This window comes from Oenanthe melanoleuca, chromosome 1 (genome assembly GCF_029582105.1).
Source record: "Oenanthe melanoleuca isolate GR-GAL-2019-014 chromosome 1, OMel1.0, whole genome shotgun sequence".
In the NCBI taxonomy this organism is placed as follows: domain Eukaryota; kingdom Metazoa; phylum Chordata; class Aves; order Passeriformes; family Muscicapidae; genus Oenanthe; species Oenanthe melanoleuca.
Genome location: NC_079333.1, coordinates 34,382,290 through 34,396,307, shown reverse-complemented (window position 1 = coordinate 34,396,307; position 14,018 = coordinate 34,382,290). Strand labels below are relative to the sequence as shown.

At 37.5% G+C, this 14,018-nt stretch overlaps 1 protein-coding gene across 3 annotated transcripts in view; it reads left to right on the top strand.

Moving 5' to 3' along the window:
* The window catches only part of GRM5 (glutamate metabotropic receptor 5), a 246,626-nt gene that overhangs the window by 214,787 nt on the left and 17,821 nt on the right, over positions 1-14,018 (top strand). For all 3 annotated transcript variants that reach the window (XM_056500724.1, XM_056500715.1, XM_056500706.1), the window contains exon 8: positions 1,463-2,402. In XM_056500724.1, coding sequence (XP_056356699.1) covers positions 1,463-2,402 — 940 coding nt within the window. The remainder of the gene's footprint in view (positions 1-1,462; positions 2,403-14,018) is intronic.

The following is a 14,018-nucleotide window of genomic DNA, read 5'->3' as shown; positions in this document are numbered from 1 at the left end:
TGTTGTGCTCTGCATTGGCAGCTAGAGCCACATTGATAACACAGCAGCCATTTATCAAGGCTGTCTCTCCAGCATTCCTCCCACTGGAATATGTGTGCTGATGAGCAAGATCTTGTGAGGGGACACAGCCAGGACAGCTGACCCAAACTGACCAAAGGGACATCCTGTACCATATGATGTCTGCTCAGCAACAAAATCTAAGAGAAAGGCGTGGGTCTGTGCATTTTTTTTGTTATAATATTTTTGACCTGGAGCAACTGCTACATTTACTGAAGACCTGCTTCCCAAGAAGTGCCTGGATATCAGCTGCTGATGGAAAGTAGAGAACAAATATTTTGTTGTTAGGCGCTGGTATAGTATACTCTAGTGCCACAGGGCACAGAACCTATCTGCAGCTTGAGTGAAAGTCATGAAAAGAAGCGAGGTCGAAGCAGCTGAACAGGAGATTCAGTTTTTGGGAGTAAAATGCAAATATGGATGTGCCATCATGTGCCTATGGCTGTAGTCAGCAACACAGCAAATATGTCTGCCCAGAAATCCTGGCAGAGATCACTGGCCAGAAAGCAGAAACATCTACCCAACCTCGACAGTGCAAACATAAAGGAGGGAAGAAGAAGGGATGTCAGCAACAAATTTTCTGATAAGTTTTTCTTTTACTCCTGTCTATTGGTCTGTACACTGCAGAATTTAAAACCTTTCTGACTTCCTGTGAACCAGATGCATAGAATGATTTACTAAAACCTATACAAAACTAAAAAACAAGTGTCCTTAAATGTGTTGCTCTGCCTATTCAACTTTGTTGCAAATTTATTAACTTCAGTTTTATTTCACAAGTTAAATTAGGTTTCAATTTTTCAAACATTTTATAAGGATGAATGGCAGAAAAAGAAGTGCAGTGTGTCATTCCAAATTACCTCTTACTTATGAGTTCAGTTAGAAAATGTTTATTAGGAAAAGGTAGCACATTTGAGAAACATTCTCTTTTTTTTTTTGACAGTTAGAATCTGCAAGATTTCTTTCCACTTTCCATTTGTCATTAAGCAAATACCAATATCCTTCATAGTATACAGTATAATTAGTAGGATTGACATCTAGTCCTTTAAGTGCAAATAATATGCAGATAACTCTGAAGCACTTTGTATTAAGGTAGTGCAACTTGCAGAAATTTATTCATAAATTCCTATATTTCATAGAACTTAAATGGCAAATTTCCACTGTGAGAGGTGATTTCTCTTAATCAGCTTGGTCATCATGTTCTATTCCAGATAAAGTGCATTACTGAAATAAGCTGTCATTGAAATGTACTTATTGTGCCATTCTATTGACATTATTTTAACACTGCACTCAACACAATAGCAGCTTCCTGAAAGACAAAAAGAAGAGAAATACCAGGAGAACCTCTCAATATCATGAAAGAATCTCTCATCTGCATACTTCATTTTACCTTTCTCTTTTTCTGCAGGCTGTGACCTCATCCCAGTCCAGTATCTCAGATGGGGCGACCCCGAGCCGATTGCAGCCGTTGTTTTTGCGTGCCTGGGTCTGTTGGCCACGCTGTTTGTTACAATAATATTCATAATGTACCGCGACACTCCCGTGGTCAAATCATCCAGCCGAGAACTTTGCTACATCATTCTGGCCGGCATCTGCTTGGGTTACTTGTGCACTTTCTGTCTGATTGCAAAACCTCAACAGATCTACTGCTACCTTCAGCGGATTGGCATCGGGCTCTCGCCGGCCATGAGTTATTCTGCCCTAGTAACCAAAACCAACCGCATCGCAAGAATCCTGGCAGGAAGCAAGAAGAAAATTTGTACAAAGAAACCTAGGTTCATGAGTGCCTGCGCCCAGCTGGTTATTGCGTTCATCTTGATATGTATACAATTAGGCATCATAGTTGCCCTCTTTATAATGGAGCCACCAGATATAATGCATGATTACCCAAGCATCCGAGAGGTCTACCTGATTTGTAACACCACCAACTTGGGAGTTGTGACTCCCCTTGGATACAATGGGTTATTAATTTTGAGCTGCACCTTTTATGCATTTAAGACGAGAAACGTCCCAGCTAATTTCAACGAAGCAAAGTATATTGCCTTCACCATGTATACCACCTGCATCATCTGGCTGGCTTTTGTGCCAATCTATTTTGGAAGCAACTACAAGATAATCACCATGTGTTTCTCGGTGAGTCTGAGCGCCACGGTGGCCCTTGGCTGCATGTTTGTGCCCAAGGTCTACATCATCCTGGCTAAGCCGGAGAGGAACGTGCGCAGCGCCTTCACCACGTCGACGGTCGTGCGCATGCACGTCGGGGATGGGAAGTCATCCTCAGCTGCCAGCCGCTCCAGCAGCCTGGTGAACCTGTGGAAGAGAAGGGGATCATCTGGTGAAACGCTTAGGTAAAGTTTCCCAATGCGGGACTGCGGGGTGGCGATCTTCTGAGAGTTACTAATAGTGCAAAAACAGCGCGCCAATTTCCTTTGCCTCTGCCGTGGGAGTGAAGTGAGTCCTCTCACTACTGCAAATTTGGGGTTTGATTTAGGCAAAATGCTACAGGGGACAAAGCAATGGGAAAAGCTGGAAGTACTGGCTGTGACAACTGTACGTGAATCTAGGGAGAAAAACAAGATTGTGGGAGGAAAAAACCCAAGTGAAAAAGAAATATAATTCATTGCCCTGTCTGAATGTACCTATTTACAATCTCTTTCCCTTAAATGAGCTTCATAGTGTCTGTATTTTGCCTCTACAGCAGTAAGACAGCAGGGTTGCTGCTATAGCCCCATAATCGAGGTAGAGTGTTAAACACAAGTGAGCAGCCACTCTAAGACATCTGAGGATTTGTTCCATATGACTCTTCTATTGCACCTTTTATCTCTCATCCCCTTGATTTTCCTTTCTTGCACTATTTCTACCTAATTTCTCTCTTTATGTCCTCACCTATCTTCTCTTCCTTACTTTTTTCTGTAAACCTTCTCCTAACTCTAACAAATTCAGCTGTTCTCAGCCCCTGCTCTGTCCACTCTTCCTGCCATTGAACAGATACTCCCTTATGGCACATTTCTTTGTTTCTTCCTAAGGTGGTATTTTAATTCAGCAATCATGAAGACAACTTGCATGCTCAATGTATAAAAATTACCTTAAGTGAGCACTAAAGAGAAAGGAGAGCTCTAGAGTGGAAACTGCCCTGCTCCATAGACAGAATCTGTAGGTGTGCAGCTTGCCCAGTGGTTGGTTTTCATCCTTTGCTCCTTTCACTTTTGGTGTGGGTGTTATGAGGATAATTTTGGTTATTTAACTGCTGACATAATTAAAAATTCTGTCAATATGAAACTGCAAAGAAGCAATTTTGTCATTCCTCAGCTATGTATGTCTAGCCTGGAAGAGATATGTAGATATATCTTTCTCCTCACTGAAACACACATGGATTTTAGGATTGATAATACTAATATTTCCAGACATGTCATTGCTCACAACTGCAGCTGGCATGTAACAAGGACAATTTGTACTCCTATTTGTGTGTGAACCACAATTTAGACTTGAGGGAGGACTTTATTAGCAATACCTGCAGGATATATTATGCCAAAGTGATTATTTTTTTCTGTCAGAATATTACTAATGATTCTCTTTCAGACACTTTGAAGCAGTACAAAAATGGCCAGTCTATTACAAGATATTTCATACTTATTATCAGTTAATGATGGGGTTTTTTTTCCAGTTCCTTTCCAGGTGCAGAGTAGTGCGATATTTTCAAATGATAAATCATTTTTCAGATTAAGTGATGGTTTCCTAAAATATCCTTTTCTGCAACTTCTGTCCCTATGTATAAATGACCTGAGGTATTCAAATTAAAGACCCTGTAGCAACTTTTGGGACTGTAAAAAGAGTCATTCTTCAAAATTTGTCTTCACTAGAAGGCATACTTCTTTGAGATCATTATTATTTCCCCTCACTTTTGCTGCAGAATTCAGATTTTTTACTCAACAATTTGAAATTATAGATGACAGAAAGATCTCAGGCTTGGGAGGAATTTTTTGACATCTGTTCAGGTCTGGTTTGGAAAGACATTACTCTAAAATCTTTGTTTTGTTATGAAAAGCAAAGAGCATACCCCATTATTAAATATTCTAAATTACAAGATGCAATTTATTCTTTTAGAGGACTCTCTTTTCATTTCTTGATATCCCTCAGTGCATAGATAATATCTGCAGTAGGGAAATATTAGTGGAATATAATAGATCATCCTTAACAAAGACTTCTGTTTCAATAGCACTGTCTTGGGAATTACTTCAATCCAAAAGAGCTTTGAGAGTGCCCAGTATGTGTGTGAAGGGATGAAAATGGCAGCAGAAATCTGATACATTGACATATTTTCCTGGATACAAAAACTTAGACTTTCTACTTGAAACTAGGAGAAAAACTCGTATGTCATCAGCAGTGTTCATCAATGCACAAAACTGTAACAAAGAAGATTGTCCTGATCTGAATCCTCAGCCCATTAAACTGTGACAGTGTCACTGTGTTCAGTAGTGCTCAGTCAGCCTGTGCCTGAAGGGTCTAGGCATCCAAGAGCAAAATTATTCCATCGATCCTGAGAAATTCTCTCTAATCAATGCCAATTTGGTTACATGAAACAGAGTCCTAAAAGGTGGTGAGTACATTTAAAATCATGCTCAGGACTTCACCTAGGTCTGGTACAATCTCTAAGAAGGAACAGAAAACCACTGTCAGCTTCAATTCCATTTAGTGTAGAAAATGAGCAAACAGAGTTCCACCATTTTATTTGATAATCAAACATTTCTTCGAAAAAATATGGCTACACAAAGCAATAGGTTTCAAGGTATTTCTCAGTAAAAGGCTCAAAAGATTGTTTGGATAGTTATTCAAGTAAACACCAAAGTATTCAGAATCAAAGGAAATATGTACTAGAACTTCATGGCATTATTTAAATAGCTCAGAGGGCTTTTATTTAAAAGAGTGAGAGTCACTGTTGAATTTTAAAGAAACATGCTATTTATGTCACCAGTACATAGAGGGGCCTCTGTCATTAGCATTTTGCTTCTTGACACTAATTTATAGCACAGTGTAGTGTTGCAGCAAATCATTGTCAAACAGATAATGCCAACGTGCCATTCAGAGCTTTCACATTAGCCACAAAATGACAGATACCAAGACTGATTTTGCCTAAATAAAGCAATGCATCTGTTACACTCCTAAATGACTTTTTGCATGGGGTGTACTTCAATTAAGAAAACTCAGGCAAGCTGTGGTTGTGTATTGGAATGAATCTTCACATAATGAAATATGTAGAAGGAGAGAGTAAAGCCACATTTCCTAGTGAGGTGAAAACCATTTCATGTAGGCTACTGTGATTCAGCAGTACTCACCAAAATATATCCTGCCCTCATTCAAAGTAGGGCTAATGAACCTGACATTATCAGAAGGGACTTCACAAAGGAGAGTACTACATACCTGGAGTCTAAGCCATATGACTGGCTTCTGGAACTTCTGGTTCCAGTCATCTTACCAGTTAGTTTCACAGACACTAGGAAGACCATAAATACTCAGTAAATCTTACCTTGAGGTACCAGGAATTATTATCACATATGCCACACAGCCTTTTTGCAAGGATCAAAAATACAGGACTAATTTATCCTCTCCTTGCTCTCAAATAACTCGCTATTCCACAGAAGATAAAGGCTGTATATTTCTGCTGCAAGAGTTGCTATTATATTTCTATTATGATATTTCTAGTCAGGACTGCACATCAAAGGGTCTCAGTCATGTTACCCTGACCAGGAGAACAATGCAGATGTTCAAAACCTCCTCTTAGCTTTCTAATATCATTGCCCTGGATTTCACACAAAAAAATTAACCACTAGTTGTTTATGTCTTTTGGAGAGTGTCTTTAAATGGACCAAAGCACACATGCTCCATTTTTCAAGCTTCACACTCCCCATAATTACCTGAAGAGTAGCAAGATTTCTTTCCTTTAAAGCAAGTAATAAACTGTTCTGAGCAACTAGCAAAGTATTAAAAACCTCCATAAACACTGTCTTTCACATATATATGTGCTATTTATGTCTTTAAAATCCTACCAGTGTTTTTCTCAAAAGAGAGAAGCCTATAGATGCCCAGTACAAGCCAAAAGTACCCTCCTGAAACAAAACAAGACAGATTATCATCTTCTTCATGAGTAACTAAGCCAGAAGGTTGAGCAGCACTTTCAATCTGCAATCCAGGCAGGTAGCTATGATCACTCTAAAGGAAAGAATCATCACCAGCTAAGCCAGATAATGTTAGGTACATTCAAGATACATTGACTGTGGTTTGTGCCTTATTACTCCATACAGCTGTGAACAGCACAATACTAGACATCAGAAGAACCATGCACATAAATTTCTGCACCTTATCATAGACACTTCTCTCACAAATCTATTTTTGAGACTAAACCTTAATAACTCAGTGTGGCAGTGATGCTTTATTCTACTTGGATTTACTATGGGATGAAGTATTTCCTAAATATTTAAACATAAGCTATGGCTGCCAAACTAAACAGATTATTCATCTTTTTTTTAATGTATTGTCTTGTCCACTTAAGAAATTTGTCCTGCACTGTATGATTACAGAATTGAGCATTGCTCTGTATGCATCTGCAGAAGTGATAGTACTGACAGCTTTCATCCAGAACTGGGGACTCCTTCTCCTACTCAGCCAAACTCACTGTTAGGGGAACCACAAATTTTTTTTTTGTATAAATCGCCATCCTTTTATTTTATCTTACTAACTTAAATGAAGATGCTCACACATCCACCTCAGAATCAGGTTTCTCCCTCTTAAGTCTTAACGCTGATACATCAGAAAATGCCTGGGCTCCCATGCTGTTAATTATCATTCCATTTCTCCTACCAAGAAAACATAACAAGCAGGCTAGATTTCTTTCCCACTGAATTGGATTCAGTCCTAGGCCACCACTGTCTATAGTTAGGGTATAATTAGTTATCAGGCAGTCCCAAAATGTGCCATAATTAAATATTTTGGGAACAGATGTCTACTGTAACACTGCATGCTTTGTTTCTGCAAGGAATAGCTGGTTTTATCCCTTCTATATTCTCTTTTCCTGCTTATGATTGACTATAGCTATTTCATTACAATTCAAATAGGAGCTATTTTGGACCAGAAAATAAGAAAATATGCCTGGATCAGCCTAGAAGCTGCCATTCATGGTTAGAAATATTCCAGTCTAAGTATTATATAATGCATCTGCATGCCATATTTCAGCACCGAAATCTTGAGTTTTACAGAAGTCTGAATTGAAGTTTCTCAATCAATCCATTTTTTTTTCCACAAGGAAGTTTTAAAACAGTACTTCTAATGTTTCAAGTGATTGAAATCCATATAAACTACTGGAAAAGACCAAGTGAATCAGAAATGTGAAAACTTCTTCAAGGTTTCACTACTGCTATGCTGCATTGTGAAGAAAGTCCTGGGAAGACATTAATTTGCCAGACAAATGGAAATCCCCATCAGAATAAACTTCTGCCTCTGTTACACACACCATGCCAAGATGTAATCCATGCAATTCCCATTGTCCAAATATCAAATTTTCACTGGCTGAAAGCCACATACATAATAATAATAACAAGCAGATAGGTTTGAAGTCATGGCCATCAAGCTGTGATCAAATCTTTTGAGAGTATTTGTGTGCATTATCAGCATGAGGATTTCAAATGTAAATGGGAATGATTCAAATTTCCTACACCTCAGCAACTTGCCTGAGATATGCAACAGGCATGTTGTTTGATTTGGAGCTTTCAGTCCTGTAAAGAAGATGGAATACAAGAAAATCTGAGAGATTTTTGTGGAGAGCTGAATCTGGTTCTCATTCTTCATGTGTAGACCCATTGATAAAGACACTGATCTTGAGTTTCTGCCACAGCATATTCTATTGAGGCACATTTTTATAGTGCAGGTGCCAGATTTGTCCTCATATATATGCAGCTTGAACAATTTCTCTGATATGTTTTGAACCATGATAAAAGAACATTACACCTAACTTCCAAACAAATTTTTAAAAACTTTTCACTTGCCACACTTGTCCAGATCACAGCCTATAGGTTCATACTCAAAATTTTCATAAGCAAAGGGCTGAGATATTCCTGATGATCTGATTGCTCATACACTCACTAACACTCCATCAGTTTGCCATTGCCTGGCAAAATGAGGCAAAACACAACTTTCCTAAATTCTAGACAGTGACAGATTTCATAAAAGTCATCAGTTCTGCAGTTTCTGCAAGTAGTTGAAGTGACTTAAATATGGAAAACTAGAAACTGAATATAGAAGAGGTTTAACCCCACAAGACTGAGCTCAAGACTAGTGCATAACCTGTTGTATGGAGTAATATCAGCAGCTTGTGATATATGACAGTGTAGCTTGCATTCCTGTTGGAACTTGGTAGAGCCATTCTGTCTTGTTTAAAGTAAACACTGATTGGAAAAAATATGGGGAAAAATACAGGGGAAAAAGAGTTACTTTCTAGCCTGGTGAAAAGTAAAATTATTTTTATGTCAGTCATATGGCAGAGGAGAGGTTCCAGCCCACCTGTTTTATACCCCAACAGGCTGTAATATTAGCTTTACACTAAAAGCTCTTTCCAATTCAAGTTTTATTTCACCATGGGAGGAAAAAAAAACAGAAAAAAAACCCAGAAAAAAAAAAGAAAAAAAGAAAAAAAGAAAAAAATGTGGGGGACATTATTTAAATCCTGAAGATTTATAGACAAAAGAAATAATTTAGAGGTGATTTTTCGTGTTTCTAATCAGCTCTTGTGCGTACGGAGAATTAGTTGGGAGTTTATGAATGAATGTGAACTGAGAGACCTAATGCTTAAGAAGTCACATTCTAGAAATGACTGGCACCATCTTTGAGCTGTAACAGTGACCAACTTTTAGCCATTGCCCACCTCAATGCAATAAATCCTGAAAAGTGGAAAAGCTGCTCAAAACAGGATGACATATTACTGTAGGGCAAAAGATGTCACAGAAAAATCACTGCATACCAAAAAATAAGTTAATTTCTCCAGATGCTCTTTAATGAGACCCTTGACTACAAATTGCACAAAGTGGTTAGATGCCTCTGTATTATGAGTTGATGGTAAAAAATTGAGGGTTAAGCTTCTTACATGACTTAATGTAATTGTAGTAGATAACAATTTACATGAGGTGACAGTTTGGCCCAACAGCTATTGTTCTTATTTTAAAAAAGAAAGTCTAGGCATAGTGGTACAAGATATTATTTGTTTGCTTCATAGCCTTGCTAAAATTGAATTTTGATGCATGCAGGATAAAAAAAATTGACTCTTCTGAAAAAGTCATTATCCTTTTGATGGATTAGTCTGCATTTATTAATGAATCAGTTCCCAAATGGATCATTTGGAGCTATTTTAATCTAATATGCTACAAAAATTTAGATTGAGAGATTACTGAATGATTTGAGTCCTTCACTTTTCCCTAAATAATTTAGTCTTGGTGTCTTTTTGGACAAGCTTGACACTGTGATTAATTAAACTTCAAATACTCTGAAATGATTGAAGAATATATTATAAAACTCAGTGAAAGGTATTACTGAAAGCTTTTAATAAATTGCTGCTAAAACATTCCATCTGTATAATGAATTTATACTCTTGAATGACCTTATTACAAGGGTTTTTGTGTACAGTGCTAGTATTGTTGTTTTGAATTTTCTCTGAAATTTAATTAAAATATTGATTAATTGATTGATTAATTGATTGATATAATTTTTTTGGTTGCATTAACTGAACACATCTTCAAGCCTAATATTTGGCATTATTTATATTATTAAGACACAGTTACCATCATTTTGAAACAAATACCATAGCTAAAGTCTGCAAATTAAATGACATTGTCATTTAACAGTCCCCTGCCACTGTTACCTACATATTCTTTAGGTTACAAAATGAAGTCTTTCTAATGTCCTGCAAAAAAGAAAAGGAATGATCAGTGAAGATGGGACCCAACAGTTCTATATTTACATGGGGAAAGAAAGACTTCCTATTTTTTAATAACAGTGTTTATCCCTTTTAGTTTTTTTTTCTTCTTTTTTTCATCTTCAAGCCTGTCTCCCAAAATTCTGATCACAAATAAAAGCTGCCATAGACAATATCACTCCTGTCCTTATCAGACATGCTGGAGAGCACCCAGAGAAGCCATGCAGATGGTCTCGTGTCCATCAGCATGCACAATGTGGGTCCTGTCCACCAGACTTGTCTACCAAAGGAACTTCTGCTTCCTTCTACAGCAAACTTTGAAAATAACTGGCATTGTAATTAATTTGATGCACTGTAATTAATCTGATAAACAGAAGGCTAGGACATACACCCTTGTCCTTCCAAGGTCCACCAAGTCACAAGCCAGTCTGCCACTGTGGGAACGCCTGCATGGATTATAATGAATGGTATTTGTACTTGTATCCTGAATATTGATGTGGACTGGCAGAAGAGATTGCATTTCATCTGGCTGAGAGCTGTGTTTGGTGAGAGATATCTTTTCATGAGTGTGACTGAAATTTAAGGCAGATGTCTGCTAAAATACATAAACATTATATACGTTTGTAATATATAGCTATTTTAATCTGCTAGAATTATATATTGAATGCTTATACAGGTAAAACTCTACTGTATGAAAATCCTGTACAGTGGTTTGTCCAACATTTCAGAAAAAACTTTTCTGGAACAAGGGAACTAAACAGACTGGTTTTGCTATCAGTCTAATCTTCCCTTGAGCCAGTATAATGCTTTGTATATCATTCCAACAAAAATGTCATTTTAATTCACCAGCTGCAATTACACATGATTGCTTAATTAGAATAAGCTGGAAAAAAAAAAAGTAATATATTATGCTGCACTTGAAAAAAAAATAGTAAGTTTGGCTCTAAAGGAATTTTACTTGCTGAAATTGTACTAATAAGCAAGTAATGTTTATATATTGGCTTTTTTTAAAATGAAAAAAGTGGCATGCTTAATAATACACAACTTATTTTAGCCATTATATAAATGGGGAAATTTCACACAATAAAAAGAGACCCTTTCAAAATATTCAGTGCAATATGCTGCAATTTCAAGATAGCATGACCAATCCCACAGAATCACTTTTCAAGAACACAGTATGTTTGCAGTTCAAAGCAGCCCCTACAGCAAAAACATGAATCATTTTTCATATTCTTTTCTTTAGCATTTATGCATAAATCTTTAAGTGTATATTGTCTTACCCAATCTAAAGTCTAGCTTTAACTTCACTGCTATGAAATGTAAGTTCTTCATAATTTCTTAATATCAAGAGCGAGGAATATTGCAGGTGAAATATGCTTTTCTGTGTAAGCTAACAGGGTCAAGAACACATTGGGTGCTCAGTAATTAATAACACTTCTTCATGGTAGTGTGAGATTGCATTAGAAGTAGGGATTGATGACAGCTCTCCATCTCCAACACAATAAATTAGCTTTGATTTGCACTTTAAAAACATAAAGATACTCTGAGATATCTTCAGCTGGTTAAAACGTTCTTACTGAAAAAGGGAAAAGAAAACCCCTTATGTCAAAGAGTAAAAGCCAATTTATAACTGCCCATATTGTTTTTTCAGAGAACAGATTTTTTGAAAAAACTACTTTTTGCTATTGCAAGCCCTTGTATTTTGAGAAGTCCCTCACTCTGTGTTGTGTGGACATTTTAACAGAACCTCTGCATTACCACCTGCATTCTATCCATAGATTATTTTTCAAGGATTCAATGTCTTAGACCAAATTATAGACAAATATAGGCTATGGCATAATTTCCAGGTCTGGCCTGCCAACATCCTCAAGACAGGGGATGTATGGCCATATGAAATGTGCTGCTGATCAAGGCATCCAACCCCTTCTGCATGGAAACTCAGAAAGAGCAGAGGTACAAGGGACCATGAAAAAAGATAGGTCTCACCCTAACATGGAGCCAACACCACCAGGATATCAGCATCTGGATCTACTGTGAAGGCATAGTCTCAAAAAAGCCCATTCTCCATATCTAGAGACTGGTCAGCACAGGGGGGAAAAAAATATGTAGGGATCTACACCTACACATACATAAAAGCTGATTTCTACAGATTTTAGTGAATCACTACTGATCTCACTCAGGATGATGATAACCATATTCCTCCTTTGTTTCCCATACTATCCATTAAAATTGGTCTACAAGAGGAGTTTTGTTGGAAGGTGAAGAAGGCCAGAGAAAGATCTACAAGTGCTTGAAACCTGAGCAGTCTCACAGAACTTTCCTACCATGTATCACACCTACATTCACTTCACTAAAAACCAAGGCTGTACAGTCATGGTTTCTCAGCCCAGGAGTTTCTTTCTCTCTAGCAAGGCTCTCTGGAGAGAGCAGAGCACTGCTGTGTAAGATAGAGTGATGTGACCAAGCATTTGGTAAATGGATAAGCTCTGCAGTGACTGAGTTACTAGGAACTGCTTCCCAAATTTCCTGTCACTGATAAACACTTATAAAACTAATTAGTATTTTTCATTAAATATTTTCCTTAAGAAAACTTGCTTCTGTGCAAAAAAATAAAATTACAAAGATCACAAATCCCCACCAAAAGATGCGAGCAAAACACTTAAAGATGACCCAAAAAATTTAAAATCCTTTAATGGAATTTAGTAGTTGCCTTTCTGCACAGAATCAAAGTCTTCTCTCTCTTTTCTAAACAGTATATAGTCCTAGAGTTGGAGAAAAGGAAAAAAGAAATTTGCCCTTGCTATTACTGCTCACACTGTAGTGTTTTATGCCTCCTCCAAAATACCCAATTACTTTTCACATTAGTATTTCCTGTATCAACTGCAAAGAAATGCCTGAGGGTTTTCCCTCTCAACAGATTGGCTCTTTTAAGGCAATCCTTGGTTTTAACAACCTGGAAGGGGACATTTTTCTAGAGCAAGGTGTTCTGAGCCAAAGTAATTTCCTGTGAAATCTGCTGTGAGAGCTGAAAATATTTTACACAGAACCTTTGGTGTGCCTTTCCAGAACAGTCATTCGAAGAATTTTGCAGTTTCCTTTCAACAGTTAGATGCACTTTCCACAACAGCAGGACTGATTAGAGTTTGGTCACTCTTTTCATAATTACATGGACATTTAGCACTGAGTGAATGGCAGTGTAGCAGTTACTGTGGCTCAAGACCTTGAGGTTTTATGAGACATGTTGTTTCTGAGGGTGCAATTTGCTCTTGAGTGGATGGATAAACTTGAGAGATTCACAGCAGTGTCTCTGCTGATTTTCAAGGTAGTGAGATTTATGCTAATGTGAAATGGACAATTCTGGGGTTTTATTTATCTGGGTCACATCCATCCTAACCTGAAGTTCTTCAGAATGGGGTTACCAAGGACATTTATCTCTTGTTTCCTTTTTTCATCTACTTTCTAGAATCCTGCTTATTGTGAGCATTTAGAATCTCCCAGTTTTTCTTAGTTTTGATTTTTTTTCTCTCTGCCTTGCTAGACAAAATATCTCTTTTGGTTATTTAGTCTAAACATAACTAGGTTTCCATCCTGCTCCTTCTAAATTCTACTTTCACATCTTCACTCCAAGTTTATTTCCTTTCCTTTCCTGTGAAGTTTCTACACATTCTTTTCTCTCTCCTCCTTTTCTCTGGCTATCCCAATTAATTTTTTACTATCCAGTTTGATTTCATTTGTACATATCAGTAAATTTATCTACTGTCTAAACCCATCCACTTTTTCCTCTGCTCCAGGAATCGACTGCCATTTAGTGCGTATGTGTCCTGTGAAAGCTTCGTGCCTATCTGCAGGGAGCACTACATAAACCAGAGTCTGGATTGTCTTAAAACCTTGGTAGCCAGTCTGCAAAATTGCTGTTGTTCCTCCTTTCAGTAAGGTTATAATTTGTCAACCAAAGGACTTTGCACTTATGCACTGCATTTTGCTATTTCCGGTTCACTCTCAGATTCAC